This window comes from Sceloporus occidentalis, unplaced genomic scaffold (assembly GCF_023333645.1).
Source record: "Sceloporus occidentalis isolate IW3139 unplaced genomic scaffold, rSceOcc1.0.p SCAF_10, whole genome shotgun sequence".
Lineage (NCBI taxonomy): Eukaryota > Metazoa > Chordata > Lepidosauria > Squamata > Phrynosomatidae > Sceloporus > Sceloporus occidentalis.
In genome coordinates, this window is record NW_028316990.1 from 37,614,664 (window position 1) to 37,634,869 (window position 20,206).

A 20,206-nucleotide genomic window follows, 5' to 3' on the forward strand; every position below is an offset into this window, starting at 1 on the left:
CTTTTGGGTGGGTGGACAGAGTCCTTCCCAGGACCTTCATAAATCCCAGTCTACTTGTGGAGGGGCACAGCAATACACACCACACTAGAAGGTAGACACACAAACTCTGGGGTATCACCTGGTGCCGTCCATAACCCCCACAAAACATCCCTGGCATCAGGACATCAGAACCATTGTGCCACGGGACACTGACTAGAGTTTACTGGTGTGCATCCAGACAACCTTGCAAGTGTCCTCTCATGCAAGCTCAGAATTCACTAACTGGGTTTATTTTGTGTCTAAGGATTCAACCATCCATGACTTGAAAATATTAAAAAAAATAATAATTCTAAAATGCCAAGCTTGATTTAGCCATTTTATAAAAGGGGCACCATTGTATATAATGGGACTTGAGAATCCATGGATTCAGGAATCCATGGGGAGTCCTGCAAGGGAATCATTTTGGAGGAGGAAATGACTCAACATTCCCCTCCAACCACTTGTGTCAAAGGGGAAAAATGCGCAAGAAATGAGGTGTGTACAGTCTATGCCTCCAAACTCTGCATTCCTGACCCCTCTTCTCCCCAGAGGATTAATGCCATCTCCCATGTGCCAGCATTGGCTAAGCCCTAGCACATGTTTGGTGTGCATATACTCTTATGGCTTTCTTCTTTTCTCCCATAAATGAATACACATTATTTGTCCAAAAAATTGTTACTATTTTGGTGCATGTGAAAACAGTTGCATAAAATGTCCTGGCCCTCCTGCCTGTCCTGAGACTCTCACATATATAATCAACCCATCCAGGCTCTTGTGGTTAATGGAAGCTGCTGAAAGCCAAGGGTGGAGCAATGATTGCCACCAACAACACTGCCATGCCTTATGCCCGAGGTTGGCACAAGTCTTTGTGAAAGTCAAAAGTTCTTTTCCCATAAACCCCCCCCCCCCCCGCCCCCAGCCTTGTCCAGGCTGAAAAAAACAGTATTTTTGAAGAGTCTTGAGACAAGCATAATTTAAAAGCCAGGCTGAATAGTGTGTCTTGCCCATCCCCAGTTACTCTGCATCGGTGTTCTGGCTGTGAAGGCAGACAGGCCCCTTGCTTCCAAATGACACCGGTTCTTCTCGGATTCTCTTCCCCAGCTAAGGTTGGCACTATTTGCTCTTCGTTGGCTTCTGGCGATAAATTTCTTCCGTGAAAGGCCTGGGAGAAGGAAGACAAGGAGTGAAAGGATGGAAGGAAGGAAGGACAGAAGGAAGGCAGAATGAATGGACAGAAAATATGAAGGGAGGTAGGGAGGAAGGCAGAATAGATGGACAGAAAAAATGAAGGAATGGAGAGGGGGGGGAAGGAAGGAAGGAAGGAAGGAAGGAAGGAAGGAAGGAAGGAAGAGACATATAGATAGAAGGAAAGAAGAACAGATGGATAGAAAGATGGAAACATGGAAGGACAAATGGAAGAATAGAACTAAGAAAGGAAGGAAGGGACATATAGATAGAAGGAAAGAAGAACAGATGGATAGAAGGATGGAAAAGCAGAAGGATAGAGAAAAGGAAGAGGGAGGGATGAAGGAAGGCACAATCCTGGAGAAGCCTTTGCTAAGGTTAAATATGCTGGTATTTTGCCATTGCCCCATGGCCCTGACCACTACTAGAAGGTGGGCCCCAAGACCTTCCTTAAAACTAAATTGGGCCTTTGTGCCCAAACCATACAAACCTGTATGTGCTGCAATATAAACCAGATGCAAATGGATCGGACAAGATGGAAGAATGGGCACAAACCTCACGGCACGAACTTCTCTCTCACCCACAGCCCAGCGGGGTCTCTGTCCGAACTCCAGGTCTCCCCTCAGTTCCCACTTGTCAAAATGACAGGCCTTTTTATGTCAGCACATAATTAAACCCACAAACCCGCACCACCTCAGGGCCTCTTCCTTGTGTCAAAGGAGAAGCAAGACATTAAAGGCTCCCCTTTTCTGTTGCATATCTTGCCGGACTGAATGAACTGGAAATATTTCAAGTTGGCAACATGTAATTAATGCAGGTGGGGGAGCCTGTTCAGAGCGGATGTGTGGGTACCAGAGAGAAACATGTACGTGGAACGGAGCAGAGTACAAAATGTTTCTTTCCCTATGCTGCCTGCCGCATTAGGAATCAGGCGGGTCGCTTCTGGACAACCTCCCCCTCCCCAAATTCAGATCGAGATCGTCTTTCCCTGCTGTTCTTCCAATACAGCTGTTCTTCCAATACAGACCCACTTTGAAACCCCAGAGGAAAAGATATCGGAGATTACCATATGTCATTTCTGCACCAGGAGAGACACAGGATCTAAAACCCGAAAACGCATCTTATTGCATTGCTCCATCGCTGGGCACTAGGCAGCCTGTATGCAAACTGTATGCAACTTGGGCTTCTCCCACAGCTTTTCATATGTGTGAGTTTTTCAACTATAAAAAGCTGTGTGAGAAGCCCGAGTTGCATACAAGTTACCTATTGTCCAGCAATGAAGCAATGCGATAGAATCCATTTTCGAGTTTTAGATCCCGCGTTGCTCTGGGCACAGAAATGGCATGCAGTAACCTCCTTGGATTCCGGTAAGGGCCAATTCAGCTCTAAGGCCCGAAGTTACCTATCTTTGCAGCAGACAAGACTGACTAGAACAGCAGTTTCCCATCTTTGGTTCTCCAGATGTCTGAGACTTCAACTCCCAGAGGTCCCAGCCAGCCTAGCAAACAGGTAGGAAGTCCAAAACTGAAGTGCAAAACATCTGGAGGACCAAAGTTTGGGAAACACTGGACTAGACAAACCATTAGTGTGAATCAAGTAGGCATCGTATTAAGTCACTAGGAAAACATAAACACAGAATAGATCAGGGAGGCGGGGGGGGGGGGGGATGACTCACTTTCTTTGGCCTAATTCTCTGATGATAAGAAAGCATTTCTTATTATTATTATTGTTGCTATTATTTTGTTGGCCCAGCACTAAAACCACTCACCCTTCATAGAGCAATGCAATTCTGTAGCACAGCGCCACAACTGCCGTCAGGACCAGACCAGTAGGACTTGCATGCCTGGTTGGAAAAGAGAGAAGACAACAGAGGAAAGGAAAGAGATAAGTGTTGTCTTACTGCCATAGTCTGGAATGGTTTTAGAGAGAGGATTAAACACCAACCCAACTTGTGGGTATCAACCCATAGTTTCTACAAGGCTTACCCTGCTTCTAGATGTGGCTAGAAGGCTTCTTCTAGAAAGCATATAAACCCCCAACTGGGAACCTTTATTCCTCCATTTGTTTTGGGCTTCAGCTCTCAGAAGCCCCAGCCAACTTGGCCCAACAGTCAAGAATCGTGAGAGCTGAAGTCCGAATCATCTGGATTCACAAAATAGGTAAGTAATAAATAAATATACAGTGGCGCCCTTGGTAACTGCTGAGGTTTGGTTCCAGGACTTCCCGTGGATACCGAAATCCATGGATGTTCAAGCCCCAATAAATATAAAGGCACAGAAAAATGGTGTCCCTTATATAAAATAGCAAAATCACCGTTTGATTTTTGGATTTCATATATGTTTGGAATATTTTCAAGCCATGGAGAGTTGGATCCATGGATAAAGAATCTGTGGGTGTGGAGGACTGACTGTAGTTAAAATGGTGAAAACCAGTACAGTTTAAAACAATACATCATCCTCTTAAGTCCTTTCATAATAAAGCCCTAGTTATAAAAGCATGATGGAATAATTTTTTAAAAGTCTTTGCCTGATGACAGAAGGAAAATAGGGAGTGAAGCCAGTTTGGCTTCCCAGGAAGGGAATTACAGAGAACAGGAGTGGCCACCAAGAAGGTCCTCTCTTGCATCTCCACCATTCATGGTGGTGGGACCAAGAGAAAGGTCTCTCATGAGGACCTCAGGATCTGGTCAGGTCCATACAAAGAGAGATGGTTTTTCAGATAACCTGGATCCAAGCTGTATATGATGATGATTTCCATCAGCCTCTGCACTCTAATTGGGTCATCTTCTTTCTCCTTTTTTGTGCTAAGTTAAACAATAAGATTTCACTTGCCGAAGATGGACTGATGAGGCTTAGCCAGGAGATTATATAGCCTACTTAGGAGCTGAAAAGACGGTTATATAAGACCAAGACAGAGCGTTGGCAGAAGTGATGAGAAAACTGCCACCACCCGGGGCAGAAATGTAGGCCAAACTGAAAGGGGGAAAGAAGATTTACAGCGTCACCTTGCTGCTCTGGTTATGTGGATCCGAAAGGAAGGCTAGGCTTGAACTGACATCTCTCACGATATTCCACCCCAGTATCTTGCTATGAACCCCTTGCGGGGAAATTATTACCAACTGGTTTCTAATAATTAAGGATGCTAGTGAGGTTTGTCTGAACTTGGCTTGGAAACAATTATCTGGGGAACAATAGCATTAGATGATGATGATGATGATGATGATGATGATGATGATGATGATGATGATGCCAAGTATCAAAGCAAACCACATTGGAGACAAGAATATTTCTAGGCAAAGTCCCAGCTGAAACGGGAAGTTTTAATGGATTTTCTTGTTGGAAATGCTGGATTTTCCTGTTGGCAGGCAATGGATGAGCAGAAAACAAAAGCCTTCTACTGCTCAGCGAAATACCCCCCGAACATTCAGAGATAAAAACCAAAACATTAAAGAGTTGTCAAGATGGTAAAAGTTATTAACGAGGAAGCACCCATTCGCTAAGAGAGGCTGCAGCTCTTTGCTTTTGCCTGATCCGACTTTCCCCTTTGCTGAGTTAACTGAGTGCCAACAACTTTTGCATCTTGAACTCCATTTGCAGCAACTGAAATATGCTCAGTATTTCAACGTTATGTGTGTTGGACTAGGACTCCAGGGGACCAGGGTCTGCAACCTCGTTCGGACACAGAAACCCAACAGTTGATCCTTGTGCAAGTCCCACTCTCTCTGCCTCAGATGAAAGGAAAGACAAACCTCCTTCAAACAAATCTTGCCAAGAAAACCCCACGATAAGTCGGAAATGACTTGAAGGCACACAACACCCACAATGGCCAGGCCTCCACCTGCTCCAGGCTTCAACTTGATTTTTGAAGGAAAGTTGAGTTCATGGTGCTGAGCTCAGTCTCTGGATAGCTCCAAAAATACAGCCGGCCCTCTATAGCCACAGATTTTTTTTCTCCATGGATTCAAGCATTTTGAAAATATTTTTAAAATATATGAATTCCAAATAGCAAATGTTGATATTTTGCATTTTATATACGGGACACCATTTGACTATGCCATGGTATTTAATGGGACTTGGGCATCCACGGATTTTGCTAACCATAGGGGGGTCCTGGAAGCAAGTTCCAGTGGATATCAAGGGCCCACTGTAGGTCCAGCAGCCTTATTTCCAAATTAGGGTAGTTCCTTGGATAGTTCCTTCATAGTCCAGGTTCTAACCCAGGATTCACTGCCAAACTGATATGGAGACATCAACCCCTGCCCCATATAAATAATCTTCCCAAGAAAGCTGGATGGGAGTCACAGATATGGAACAAGTTATTCTCACAGTCTGACATTTTAAACTTTTGTTTCGATGTGACGTTTCATCTTGCTTTGATCAAAGGCCAATTTATGAGAACGCTTGCATCTGAAGCCACTTTGAGTACTGTTTTAATGGGATGAAATCAATCCCATCCCTCCTCCCCTTTGACTTTGCCACTTCAGAAATAGGTCAGAAATGAAATGATGGTGACCTAGAAGAAGCCAGGTAGCCCTTGGTGACTGGCAAGGATGCTGATGCAAAGAGAAAGACAACACACACTAGCATGACACTGGGGTGCCACCGGATGCTGCAGAAGATGACTGCCAAACATATAAACATCAGGAACAGATAATAAGGCCAAGGCACAGAAACAAACACAGCCAGGCAAACAGCGGGTTTAAAAGAGTTTTGAGACCATGGCGTTACAAAGAGGAGACACATAATAATAATAATAATAATAATAATAATAATAATAACATTTTATTTATATACCACTATTCCAAAGATCACAGTGGTTCACAGCAATAGCAAGAACAATAAAAGCATCGCAACCCCACACCCCCAGCGGTATTACAAAAAATATACAATAAAACCAGTCTAATACAAAAACTAACAACAACATCCCGTACAAGTGGCTGTGTAGAATGGAAATACAACAACATTGAAAAGGGGAAAAGCATGACAACAAGGCTCACGGGGGGAAAGCCAGGCGGAACAAATGCGTCTTCAGGCTTTTCTTGAAGACATCAAGGGAGGTGGAAGTACGGAGCTCGTTGGGGAGGGAGTTCCAGAGCCGTGGGGCAGCAACAGAAAAGGCCCTCTGAGATGAAGCATATCGAGCATCTGGAACTCTCAGAAGATGTCTCTCTCCCGATCTGAGTGTGCAGGGCGGATTATATGGGGAGAGGCGGTCCTCCAAGTACCCTGGGCCCAAGCCATTTAGGGCTTTATAGGTAATAACCAACACCTTGTATTCAGCCCGGAAGCGAATAGGCAGCCAATGGAGATCTTTTAAAACAGGTGTTATATGGGTGGCTCTGGGAGATCCAGTAACCAACCTAGCAGCCATATTCTGCACTAATTGAAGCTTCCGGGTTTGGTACAAGGGTTGCCCCACGTAGAGCGCATTACAGAAATCTAATCGAGAGGTTACCAGGGCATGTACAACGGTTTCAAGGTCCCCCCAGCCAAGGAAAGGTCACAGTTGGCGAATCAGCCAAAGCTGATAACAGGTGCCCCTGACCGTCGCATCCACCTGAGCAGTAAGGTGAAGCGACGAGTCCAGAAGCACTCCCAAACTGCGAACAGAGTCCTTCACAGGGAGCGTGACCCCATTTAGGACAGGTGGAACAATTTCCTTACCCGGGCCAGGAGAGCCAATCACCAGTACTTCTGTTTTCTCTGGATTCAGGCTGAGTCTGTTTTCCCTCATCCAGCCCATTACCGACTCCAAGCAGGCATTAAGAGGAGAGATGCCATCCTTAGTTACTGCAACAGTCGGAGACACAGAGAAACATATTTGGGTGTCATCAGCGTACTGATAACATCGCGCTCCGTGTCTCCGGATGATCTCTCCCAGGAGCTTCATGTAAATGTTAAATAGCATAGGGGACAGAATCGCTCCCTGAGGGACCCCAGATGTAAGGGCCCTCCTATCGGAGCAACAGTCCCCTAGCTCCACCATCTGGAATTTGCCCAAGAGGTAGGAACAGAACCACTGCAGAGCAGAGCCCCCGATCCCTAACTCCCTCAGGCGTCCCAGAAGGATATCATGGTCGATGGTATCGAAGGCCACTGAGATGTCCAAGAGCACCAACAGGGACATGCTCCCCCCGTCGATGCTCAGACGGAAATCATCAATTAAGGCGACCATGGCAGTCTCAACTCCATAGCCCGCCCGGAAGCTGGTTTGAAATGGGTCCAGATAATCCGTCTCATCCAAGACCCCCTGAAGCTGAAAGGCAACTGCCCTACTGCTGGTTGTACCAAACCATAATGGCAAACAAACACATCCCAAAAGTAGGCTAAACTGAGGACTATTGAGATTTTTCAGCACTGCAGGAGTAGGAAGGGTACTAAGAGGGTCATTTAGACTAACCCCAAGCCAAGGCATGCAATCCAGCACAATGGCATTCCTTGCCCTGTCAGAAGCAAGCATGTCAACTGCTAATAAAAAGCCTCCTTCCAGGAAGATGTGTCCAGCAGGAAAACTGGGTCAATGGCAAAAATATGGAGTTATAGGTGAACTTGTGATGTGATTCATTTTAATGTGGGTTTGGTGTAAGTGACTGCGCGCACATATTTGGCCTTTTAAAAAATTCCACCTTGAGTTGGATGGAGATTTTAACAGAGATGGACACCAGCATTTTTGCTTCTTCAGAGAAGCTGCTGGTTCACCAGGAAAAAGGGAAGAGAGAGAGATGAGATAACTGTTCCAGACTTAGACCTTAGCTTCCACTTTTGGAGAGGTGTATATATTGGTAGATCTGGGGACAATGTATTCTTGGGACTTTGTTCCCAAATCAACTTCAACATAGGATGACCCTATGAACAAGACCCCTAAGAGCCCTGGTTGTCAACAGTTTTGCTGAAACATGTAGTGCAGGAACCAATCCTTCTTCTTTCCAAGTTACTCCTACCCCAGGAGCAAAATTTCTGTTAAAGAAGTCGTGCCCAGGAACACATGGATTTCACAAAGTGAGGTACGCCTCCATATCGAGCAGATCAAGACTTGGTAAGTGAATTTGCAAAGTGCAAAGAAGTCTATCGCTAACACAGAGAAAACATGAATTATCTGGTTGGCCTACGGCTGCAGTCAGACCTCACCTCTGCGCTGAATGCTGGCAAATATGACATCTCTTCCCCAAGTCAATGAGCCCTGATGCAGGCTGGTAGCTCCAGAAGAGCACTTAAATCCTGCTTTTTGAAACATTTTATTTGCTCTGGAGGCAAAAGTGGCACTTGACCTTGGTGGGAGCTGTTGCGGGAGAAGACAACCATCGATCCATGACAGTGAGGGGATGCAAATGGAGGGAAGCGCACTACTTTGGCTGCCGTTCTGGAAGCAATCTATTCTCAGATGGTTCTGTCAGAGATTCGAGCAATTAGCCCTTGACCACGGCTCTTCCCGGGTGCAATCTCCATTTCAGATAGCTTCAGTAAATGCCGGATGCCTCTTTCTCAGAGGAAATGATGAGCTGTATGGAGGGAAGAGGAGGGGATACAGAAAAGCAGGCTCCAATCTATTTCCCCTCCAGGGGCTGAGAAAATAGGAAACAGGAATTACTTCATCAGGTGCCTGTTTGCTGCTTCACAGTCCTACGTTGGTCTGGTGCAAGAGGCAGAACAAAATGTAGAAGCGTTGCATCTTCAGTTTGGGGGAGAAAGCAGGATATTCAGGTGCTTAATATGGGATCCATGTTTGCCCAGTGACGGTGGGCAAAGTGCAGCCCATGGGCCAAATGTGGCCCTCGGCTGCATTTTTGTGGCCCTTGGATCCCTTACTTCAATTTTTCCCCTACAAATATCCAAGCATTTGGAGCAAAGTCCCCTCCCGGGCCATTTTAGTCCCAGGGGAGGCCTTTTTTAAAAAAGGAGATGAGGAGGGAGTTCCTTCCATGTCACTCTTGTTGTAAATAAAAGAAGGTCCTCAGCCTAAAATGCGGAGGTTGTGTGTGAACCAACAGGTCCCTGTTTTTGCATCCCCCAGTGCTCCCCAAAAATGACATTATCAGTTGCTGCTGAAATTTTCCTTTGCTTCATCCTATAGATCCTTTGTCACATGCGCCTAAATTTTACCTTCGACTTATAGATGGGTCATATCAAAATTCATAATTATAGCTCTCAAAAGCTGCCCTCGACTGATACATGAGGTCGACTTATAGTCAAGTATATATGGTATTTAATTCTGTTGCTCTTCCTTCCTTCCTTCCTTCCTTCCTTCCTTCCTTCCTTCCTTCCCTTGCTTGCTTCCCCCACTCCAACTCTCTTGCACTTTTTAAAAATCAGAGTATGCTGAGCTTAAGGCTAAGAAATCAGATCTGTTCTCCGAGTCCCTTTCGTGAGGTCATCCAGAACATGTTCTCACGGAGTGGAAGGAAACAGCCTTGGTCTTTGGATGTCATGGAGACAGTGATGGAGATGAGCTGCTACCAAGAAAGACATAGGATGCTTGCTTGGCCTGTTTCATCAAGGGATGGAATCGCAAAGGGGATGGTTAGGGATGGAAAGAATATCCAGAAATTTATCATAACTTGACCATTCCTTTTTCCTTTTGGTTTCTTGCAACAGGATTTGGGGTTTTTGATCAGCTTTTGAGACCCTTTTAAGACGTGGGCCCTACAAGTCCCTCTTTTTGTTCCTCTCAGCCTCAGGCCCACTTTGTCCTCCTCGATGACAAATGGTTCCACTTCCATTTTTATGAAGAGACATTTATTAGCTTCACCAGCTCCCAGAGCTCATTTAGCAGCCAATTAAAACCGGGGAGATGTGGCGTGAGAGTGCGCCAGTGCGTCATCTCAGCCAGATCACCACCAACACACTGACTTACGGCCCCAGCACCAGCGGAAGAGATGCATGCTTCGTAACTCAGAGCGTCCTAAATGGAAACTTCAAAACCAGATCAAGAGGCCACTTAAAGAGAGAGGAGGAGAAAAGCACAATCCGTGAAAAAATTGGCAAGGGTGAAGAGAGAGATGAAGGATGTTTCTGTCAACACAGAATCAGATCTTTGGCACATTCTATATTTCATTACTATAAATGTGGTTCCCCCAACAGTTGTTATTTGTGTTGTTGTTGTTGTTGTTGTTGTTGTTGCGTGCCTTCAAGTTCTGACATACAGCAACACTAATGAAACCCTATCATGGTTTTTTGGGGGGCTGAGAGTGTGTGACTCACCCAAGGTCACCCAATGGGTTTCCATGGCCAAGCAGGGGATCAAATCCTGGTCCCCAGAATTATAGTCCAGCGCTCAAACCACTACATCTCTCTCTCTCTCTCTCTCTCTCTATATATATATATATATATATATATATATATATAAACAGGAGCACCAGAACAAACACTTGTCATACAGACTAGAATAGAGCTCCTGCTGTTAAAAATCCCTCGTTCCAGACCTGCGTATGCAGAAAAGCAAATCCTTAGTACCTGCTAGGAAACACAGAGATTACAATGGAAAGGACAGTTCTAAACTCATTTCAAGTCCAAGAGGCTTAAACACCCTTCCTTTTGTGCTGACTTGGAGCAATTATTACGTAAGGTTCCCCCCTCCAAACCTTTAAAGGTCAAATGCAATTCAATTTTAAGAAGCCAATAAATAAAATCACCCGGGAAATACTCATTGCTACAGTAAGAGGAAGATATGTGTACAGACAGAGCGGGAGAGACGGCCTGTAATGCTACAAAGAGAGCCGGAAAAGAAGAACAAGATGTATATATTCGTATTTCATCCCATTTTCAAAATCTTGGTTGGGGGGGGGTGTTCAACCATAAACTCTCAGAAACAGAGCTCAAAAGGAATGAGTTACAAATAATAATGGTTGGAGTATATCTTCAGGTTGTTTCCAACTTATAGCTCATGGCTGAGCAAGGATTCGAACCTTAGCTCTCTGGCTCTCTGCAAGTAATATAGCCATTTTAAAGTGTAAAAATATATCAGCGGATACTGAAGTTGGATTCATCCAAGCCATCATCCCATTGTAGGAGAAAGGCAGCATATAAGTCTTTGAAATAAATAAGAATAAAAAAAATCATCATATTTTCGATTTATATGTATGAGTGTGAAAGCTGGACAGTGAAGAAAGCAGATAGAAAGAGACTTGTCTAAATTTATGGTGCTGGAAGAGAGCCAATGGGATATTGCATTAGGAAACAGCCCTTTTGTATCCACAGTAAGAAAACAACCCCAGAGTTTGGAAAAGTGACCTTTTAAGACTACAGTCCCCTCAATCCCCAGCCAGCGGGGAACCCCAAAAGTCACTTTTCCAACCATTAAGAAGAATGCAGGGGTCAGCAATGCACTGCGAAGGAATGTGCAATGCATGTCTCTCATCAGCTGCCAGGCTCAAACATTTGTTATTCCACACAGTTGGTTCCTACAGTTCCCTGACCCTCTTCATCTGGCCTTTTTGTTCAGGCACTGGCTTGTCTATTTGTCGACAATCTCCTCTGGCGTCATCAGAGGGACTCAAAGGCTAAGCCAGTCCTTGGCTGTTGACCTTCCCGTTGTGTCATCCTGCCAAGGATGCAGCCCTAGAGGAGATCAGGAAATGGAGGTGCCACCTTTCCAGAGACCGGGGATCTTCTGTCCCATGAACATGTCGTTCTAGAACATCTCTAAGAAATCAGGCAGCTCTACAGACTGGGCTGGACTGCCACTCCCAGCACACCTAGCCAACATAGCCAATGTTGATGGATGCTGGATGTTGCAGTCCAACCTCATCTGTGGGACTTTCATGATTTATATTCCTCTTGTTAGAAGCATTCTCAGGGAAACAAAGCCAATGCACAAAATAGGTTTAGGTTTGGTCAAGTGCCTTCAAGTTGTTTCTAGGTCCTCCAGTGCAATTTTGTCATCAACATACAGCCTAAGGATACCATAGATTGAGAATCATGCTGGAGGACTTAGAAATGCCCAGAGAAATGTTCTCTCTAATCATTCCTAGGTCCTCCAGTGTGACTCTATGGTATGCTTGGGCTGGAAGTGGTTTGTCTAATGGAAAATATTAGGGTGCTCTATTATCCACATTTTCTGGTATCTACATGGGGGTCTTGGAACGCAACGCTTGTGGATACGGGGGTCATACTGCACTAGGCTATGGTGCGTTTGATAACATTGCAGCCAGAATTTGTGCACTTTGGTAGGGGTGGTGGTGCATACATAAATTATCCAGCAGATCCAGGGATGGAAACCTGGTTCTTCAGACGTTGTTGCATGATAACTCCCAGCAGAAGCTCTAGACAGTAAAGCAAGTGGTGAGGAATACATCTGGAACATCTCATGATTATAATCCCAGATTTTGGGCCTGTTGTCAGGAATCAACAAGCACCCATATCAGAAACTGCCTATCACCTGGATCAACGCAAGCTTATTTTGTTTCTTGGGGTAAAAGGTTAAGATGTCATCCAAACCCTTTCCTACCAGTACTGGTCTAAACATCAGCAAGCTGGTTCCATATTGTACAGGACAAATCAATGGATATAAACCACCGATGGCACCATCTGGAATTCTCCTGCATTATTCAAATGATCTTGTTAATGGTGAAGCGTTGGAGCCGATAGTTAATGTATTGACAGCAGCTAACATTTCAACCGCGTCATCTTGGAAATAAGCGTGTGACTGTTCTACCAGGATATGGGGTGTTTTGATCATGATGAAATGGAGCTATTACGTAAAACTGAAGGAGGACTTGGTCTTTGAAAATGAATTCATTGACAAATGAGGAAAATTTTCTCACTTAAAATCCGGAGAAAATCTCTCCCCCAGGCGTCCTTTTCCAAATATGACTACTCTAATACATGTATATCATTGTTCTAAATCCCATGGCTTGACTTCTATAGCTTTCTGCATCATAAGTGGTCAAAGCTTGGTTTTAGGCAGCCTGCCAAGGATATTTTAGTGACTCTCAACGCCTCCGTTGGGACAATAGATCTCATATGGCTTCATTGTCCGAAAGTGGTAGCTTTTTGGAACTGAGTAACTGATTTTTATTTTAATTTTAAGGAAATAGCTCATCAAGCGCAACATCCCAGAGAGATTTTCTGTTTAAAGCAAAGCTTGACTGTTTTGTTCAAGGTAGAGTTTGACTATTCTATGTGTATTAGCTACTATAGACTTTTCTGTTCAAAGCATGAATTTGACTATCATATATACAGTGGTCCCTCCACATTTGCTAGTAAAGGACACCTATGAATGTAGAAAAACCACTGTTCTTTTTACCTAAGGGAACACCTCTCCAGGAATTTCCATGTCCTCCAGTGTAACTCTATGGCTAACATCTGCCAGAAGTTGGACCTACAAATAACTAGAGAAGTGTTTTCTCTAGGAACTTCTAGGTTTTCCAGAACAACTCCATAGTCAATGTCTGGCTGAACTGCGCTGGAGGACCCAGAGATTCCTAGAGATATCATATTAATCAAAGCCACAAATAACCAAATCCTCAAAAGTCAAAGCCATAAATCTGGAGGGCCGACTATATTTGCTACTATAGATGTCATTCTGTTTCAAGCAGAACTTGGGAAAATGTTCTTTGGTTGGACTACAGTTCCAATGTTAGAAGTAGCATTCACAAGCTTGTCTCTCTGTGTTATTTGTTCAGTGCAGAGCTTTGAAAAATGAAATTTCCAACCAGAGACCTATAGTTTCATTTTGTGTTAGATGTGCTTTGAGTTACTGTGATAGATGCATCATGTATAGCACTTTGTGACATCTCTAGGGCCTGTTCTTTGTGGCATCATCACAGGATGACCCCTGAGGTCTTAGGTTTTGGCCTTGAAATCTCAGGACCTGACTTTTGCTAACTCTAGCCTGAGGCGGCAGCCTCACTCTCCCTTGCATTGCAGTTCCATCTTACCACTTTGGATAAGCCTAGGAAGCTCCTTGTAAGGACCTCCTGGAGAACTAGACAATGACCAAGGATAGGCAAAAATCTCAGGACTCACATGAGAGACCAACCAAGGTAGACAGTTGTGCTGCCCCAATACATGGGATTGTCCAAGATGCTGAAGGGAAAGCAGGTCACCTTTGCTTCCATGAGGATGCCAAAGTAGTCACCTAGAAGCAAAACAGACAGACAAGGGTGAATCATAGAGTTGGAAGAGACCCAAAGGACCATCCAATCCAACTCTCTTCTGCTACTCAGAAAGACACAACCAAAACACTCTTGACAGATGGCCATCCAGCCTTTGCTTAAAAACCTCCAAAGAAGAAAACTCCATCACCTTCTGAGGCAGTGTATTCTACTGTTGAACAGTAGAATGCATTCTCTGAAGATGCCAGCCATAGATGCTGGAGAAACGTCAGGAATAAATTCTCCTAGAACATGGCCACATAGCCTGAAAAACCCACAAAAAACTACACACAAAGCTGTCTGGAAACAATGGTGTGCTTTCTCCCTCACTTGAATTGAACCCCACAACTGAAATGAACCCCACAATTTGGCACCATGCAATTGAACCCAGAAATTCTCATGCATAAAACCCCCACCCATATGTTTCTGCACAGAATAGCTTGTGAAAGGTAGTACTGTGACTGTTGTGTGCGGCAATCTAAAAGCAGAACGTATGCCCAATGCAAAATCCAGCACTTGTAAGGGTGAATCAGCAGGATGCCTGCGCCGTTGCTGAGCGACGAAAGCGAAAACCATTCCACCGGGCAAAACTTTTCTGCTTTGTCATTATCCCACTTAGTCAGTTGGAGAGAAAAAACAATCTGACAAGGGCCATTCATTCTTCGAAGTTCAAGCCGGGTGGCTTTTTTTGGCACAGCGTGGGTCTGAGGAAATTGCAGATCTGGCCCAGGTAGTAATGCTTGTAAATTATAGCATTTCGGTTCTCTCGGCTGTCTCTGTTCGCCCTGCGCTTTGTGCGAATGTCAATCCAGACTCATTTACATCTTTGTTGAGAAGTGTCAGCTTCATGGCCGAAGGTGTGGAGGTGGGAGGAAGGCAGGGACAAAAATCCCAATTGGGGTCGTGTTATATGTGACTCACCCCCGTGACCACTATTATTTCAATAAGCACTTTCCAGGCCCAATGACACTCTGGAATTGTTAGTTTATTTTTTTCCCTGTTCTTCAAACCTCCCGGAGGTCACCCATTAACATCCCACTAACATTACTTAAAAGGTTATGGCTGTGGATTTTTTAAGACCCACCATTTTCCCCTCAGTAAAAGGCTCAAAGTGAGGAGTGGAAAAAACAAAAGGTGGAAAATGATACTTTGATGCTATGTGCTGGAATTTAGGAAGATCAGAGAGATTAGTAGCTTGGTTGCATGGCCTTTGGTTAGGGGATTCTGGGGCTTGTAGTCTCCCAAAAGGGAACATTTACAAGCTTTGCCTCTATCCAAGTATGTCTGTACAATGGGCCCTGTTCCAGGACCCCCTGTGGATACAAAAATCTGTGGATGCTCAAGTCCCATTAAATACAATAGCATAGTAAAATGGCACCCCTTATATACCTTGACAACATCAAGGTTTGCTTTTTTGGGAATTTACATATATATTTGGGATATTTTCATGCTATGGATGCTTGAATCCGTGGATAAAGAATCCATGGATATGGAGGGCCAGTTGTACTCTGTCACTGTTGATTTTGCTATTTTACATAACTTTGATTTTGCCATCTTATGTAAGGGACATCTTTTTACTATGCCATTGTATATAATAGGACTTGAGCATGCACAGATTTTGGTACCCAGGGAACCCCAGTGGATACTAAGAGCCCACAATAATAGTGACCATGTTGGATATTTTTTTGCATTCGCCTTGTGGTTTGAGGCTGGAAAAAGATATGACGGCTGAGAATGGGAGTGAATTTTCCTCTGTTGCTAACCCACGTATATAGTTATCATAGCTATGGGAGGGGATGAGTCACGCTTGTGCACTTTGGTTTTCTTTGTTTGCCTCAGCAACTATATAACACTTGGGTATCCATCTTCCATTGGCATCATCTGGGGAGGAAGAGTGTACCCCAACCTATAGCGTCCCCATATGTCCAGAGATAGGGATTTGGATTTGATCCCCAGGTAAGAGATACATCTGGGTAGAATTTGTTCCAGGGCCCCAAATCTATCATTAGCTGTAAGGGGATGCTGGACTCCATCAGGAAAATGCCTAGGATGCTTTGCTGCTGTATCCCATTATGACTCTGGAGAATAGGGTTCGAATCTCAACTCAGCCATAAAAACCTACTGGGTGTCCTTGGGCAAGTCACACTCTCTCAGCCTCTGAGGAAGGAAATGGCAAACCCTCTCTGAAGAAACTTGCCAAGAAACCCCTGTCATAGGTCTGCATTAGGGTCACCGTAAATCGGAAATGACTTGAAGGCACACAACAACAATGTCTAACTGTCATGGCTCAATGCTATGGAATTCTGGCTGATGGAGAAGGCTAAAGGCTTGACAAAAACACAACTCCCAGAATTTCATAGCATTGAACCATGAGAGTTAAAGTGGTGTCAAACTGGATTATTTCTGCCATGCGGCTGTAGCCCCCAACGTTCATCCCCTTGTTAATCCTGAACATCGAAATGGGCTGGTTGGGACCAAGATGGTGATGGTTGTTGGGACTGGGAGAAGACACAGTCTGCTCCATTCTCTCTATGGAAACACAACACCCTCTTTCTTTGAAACCCACTGACGCCAAACCTGCCATTGCTAGAGGCTGCGCAACATGCAACCGCTATAACTAGAGACCTTTCGTTCTCAGCAGAGGAGGTATCATTATTCAATTGAGCGGCAATAAAATTGCCTGTCTCCTTTCTGAAACATTATCTTCCTCCACACTCTCTGTGTGCATGCCGTGTTTCACAGAGGTATGCCTCCCCTCTTTTCTGAGAAATGTATATCTAACATGCTCTGATGAATTCCTGGACTTAAAGCTGCTAAATATATGTGGTTCTTTGGATGTCAGATGGGAGGATGGGGAGAGAAAAGGATAAGTGAATGCAGTCTGGATAGCTCTGTTCTTTCCAAAAACTGCAGGCAGCTGCATTAGAAATAGTGGTGATCAGGAGCAATGTCCAAAGCATCGGGAGCCAAAACAGCTTGCATTTTGGCCACAGAGGAGGAGCACAAAGATATGAGCGAGCTTTTGAGTCTGCGCAAACTGTCAGTCTGAAAATTAAGCCAGCAAACAAATGAACAGGTGAGGGTGAAAGAAAGAAACAAGATGTTCTTCAGTGCAGAGAGAAAAAAACACAAGCCTCGTGTTTGTACTGATCTTCTTAAGAAACGTGTGTGTGTGTGTGTGTGTGTGTATCTGTGAATGAGATTCTTTGCTTTATAAATTGTGGCAAATAGCAGCTGAAGAAGGAGTTCTTTCTCTCAATGAAATAATTTTTTCTCCAGCTACAATTTGTCTATAAGAAGGAGAAAAAAACCCAACCATGTGCATAAAGTTGCATGGCCTAAGTGTGGCCCATGGGCTGAATGCAACCCATGGGACTCATCATGGGTATCCATAGACTGCAAGGCCTCCCATCAAAAAATACCTATTTTTTGAGAGCCAGAAGTGGACTTCCAGCTATGTTGGGGTTTCTTTTTATTCTTTGGTCATCCATGCAAACTAGAGAAGGTCCCAAGTGCATTAAAAAATGGTGCCCAGACCTGCCGCAGTTGCCCACTCTTGCTGCAGATCTTTCCAGATCTTTCCAACCTTTCCATTAAGCTGCCTGTGGACTTGTTTTCTTTTTATCTCTTCTTTTCTCATCCCTGTAATAAGTTCACGGCAAGAGAGAATTTGCTCAAGTCACAGTGACACAAAATCTTGTTTCTGTTGTGTATGTGTTCCCCCCCCCCTTCGCCTTCTGCTGAAGGGTAATAATTCTAATAGTGATAATAAAACGGGCCCGAGAGGGATGGACTCGCCCTCCTCCTTCTGGCCTTCTTTCAATGAAAACCTCATTACCTCCTTCAAGGCATGCATTAACCGCGAGGCATGGTAGAAAATAGGGCAAAACTTCTCAGGGAGATAGAAGAAGAAGAAAAAATAGAGAGCTAGGCATTAAATACTAGGAATCTGGGGAGTGCCAGAGCCCAATTGTGGAAGAACAATGGGGAAGGTAGGCGCAGGTGCGCTGCCCTACTGACTTCTCTCTTGCCAGCTCAAAAATTAGTTAGCACTTAAGGAGAAAAAGAAAAGATCTGCATGAGCTCAGAATGAAGAGACCCAACCATGGAAAAGTAGCAACTGGGGCTGCCCCTACTGTGAAGGAAATTGGGAAGCCATGGAGGAAACAGTTTGGTTCGAGTGATTCACTCTGTGCCACTCCAGCCCCTTAAGCCTACCTTTATAGATCTCAAAAAACCAGCCACGATAACCCCAAAATACCCAAGTGTTGCACCAGGACCATTTAATTGTATTAAATGGAGAAGCCTTAAGGTGAAAGGAGAAACTGACCTCCATCTAGGTTCTATCCGATGTGCCCATCGGATGTATAATATCAAGATGTATTTCTGCATTTCGCTCTATAGTTGAAAGAATACCAAGTTATGTGGCTTAAAGACTAGCAACTTCTATTTGGCATTATTTTGAGTGGACTGTAGACCTTTGCATCAGATGTAGCCAATAGATTGGGTTGGATGCTACAAAGATGGAAAGAGTGTGGCCTGTGGACCCCAACTTTCCCCAATTTTTTCAGTTACACCCCATTTTTTAAATCCTCTGTTGGGTCATTTTAGGCCCAGGAAAGGCTTTTTTTCACAACAGGAGGCAACCAGAAGGAGTGTCTGGTTGACTTCTTGTTGTACTATGGTCTCTCCTGGGTCAGATGGCTTATTCTGGTCCTCTCCTAAAATGGGTCCATTTTTTTACTTTCTTGCTGGACATATGTGTGCTTTTTGTGGGTTTGGGGTGGTGGCAGATGTAACTCTCTACCTCCCACAACGCCCGTGCTCACAAATATCTTAAAAACATGTTCCATGCCAAGGAAACACCGAAGAGAAGTGACTCCACTTTGGAGTGGGCCGCCCCTTCTATGCTTCCTGACTCACCTGTTTTGTGTGTCAGCGGAAATGACAACCAGGTTAAGTCACACCAGCTGTGAGGAATGAATCAGCCTTCCCTTCCGCAAACAATGCGAAGATCCCGCTAGGCTTGTCAAGAGAGCATCATCAGAGACCCCCGTTCTCACCCAGAAAAACAACATTCAAGACAGAGAAGGGGGGCAAAGTGGTGGCTTCTCTCCGCTCTTCATCCCTCTTCTCCCCAGAAGATCCCCTTTTATTGTCACACCAATCATTTGCCTGCTGAGGGATGAAATGGTGATCCAATCTCCATTTTGGTTACTACCGGTACTTGTTCTGTTTTATGAAGTCCCCTCATCACTCCATATGTACTGCCTTGTCGAATAATATAAGGAAACCCTTCAACCTCCTCTTGAAAAGATAGGTTTCTGCTTGCCAAAATCTGAATTTTGAAACTGGTTAAGAGGGGGAAAGGGAAGGATGAAGAGAATCGGACACAGTTTCACAAGGGTTTGTTTCGGTTGGATTCAGTGACAAAGATTTAATGGAAGAGGTGGAGGACTTGTGCAACTTTGCTTACATGAATCTATATGTCTGGAAGAAAGGAGAAAAGGTCCCCCCCAAAGACTTAATTATTGTTGTTGATTAGTATTCTGATGGTCTCCCTTCAGAGACCATTGTAAAGCACAACTCATAAAGCACGATTTTTCAAATCTTAAAGCACACTTTAGTGTGAAAAGAAACATTCAATGGGAAACCCCAAATACGAAGCAACAAGGGAGCCTATGGAGGGTAGTACGTTCCATGGTAGTGGGCCGTGGGGCTGGGTCTGCTCTGTAGGGATGCAATCCCTCAATAATTTTCTCCTCAGTGCAAGCAACAAATAATTTTACCCATTTTCTTCCTGTTGTGAGAAAAACTTTGAAAAGCATGCGGTTTTTGAAACCTATTTGGAATTCTGGACTGGTTCTGTGCAAAATTTGCACATAGTTGCTTTGCACCAAAAAGACCTTTTTT

At 44.4% G+C, this 20,206-nt stretch overlaps 1 protein-coding gene across 3 annotated transcripts in view; it reads right to left on the reverse strand.

Moving 5' to 3' along the window:
* Window positions 1-923: 923 nt before the first annotated feature.
* Window positions 924-20,206, reverse strand: part of PEMT (phosphatidylethanolamine N-methyltransferase) — a 48,436-nt gene continuing 29,153 nt past the window's right edge. For all 3 annotated transcript variants that reach the window (XM_089540281.1, XM_089540282.1, XM_089540283.1), the window contains exons 5-7: window positions 14,166-14,277; window positions 2,972-3,046; window positions 924-1,180 (exon numbers count right to left, since the gene is read on the reverse strand). In XM_089540281.1, coding sequence (XP_089396407.1) covers window positions 1,132-1,180; window positions 2,972-3,046; window positions 14,166-14,277 — 236 coding nt within the window. In that variant the 3' untranslated portion in view covers window positions 924-1,131. The remainder of the gene's footprint in view (window positions 1,181-2,971; window positions 3,047-14,165; window positions 14,278-20,206) is intronic.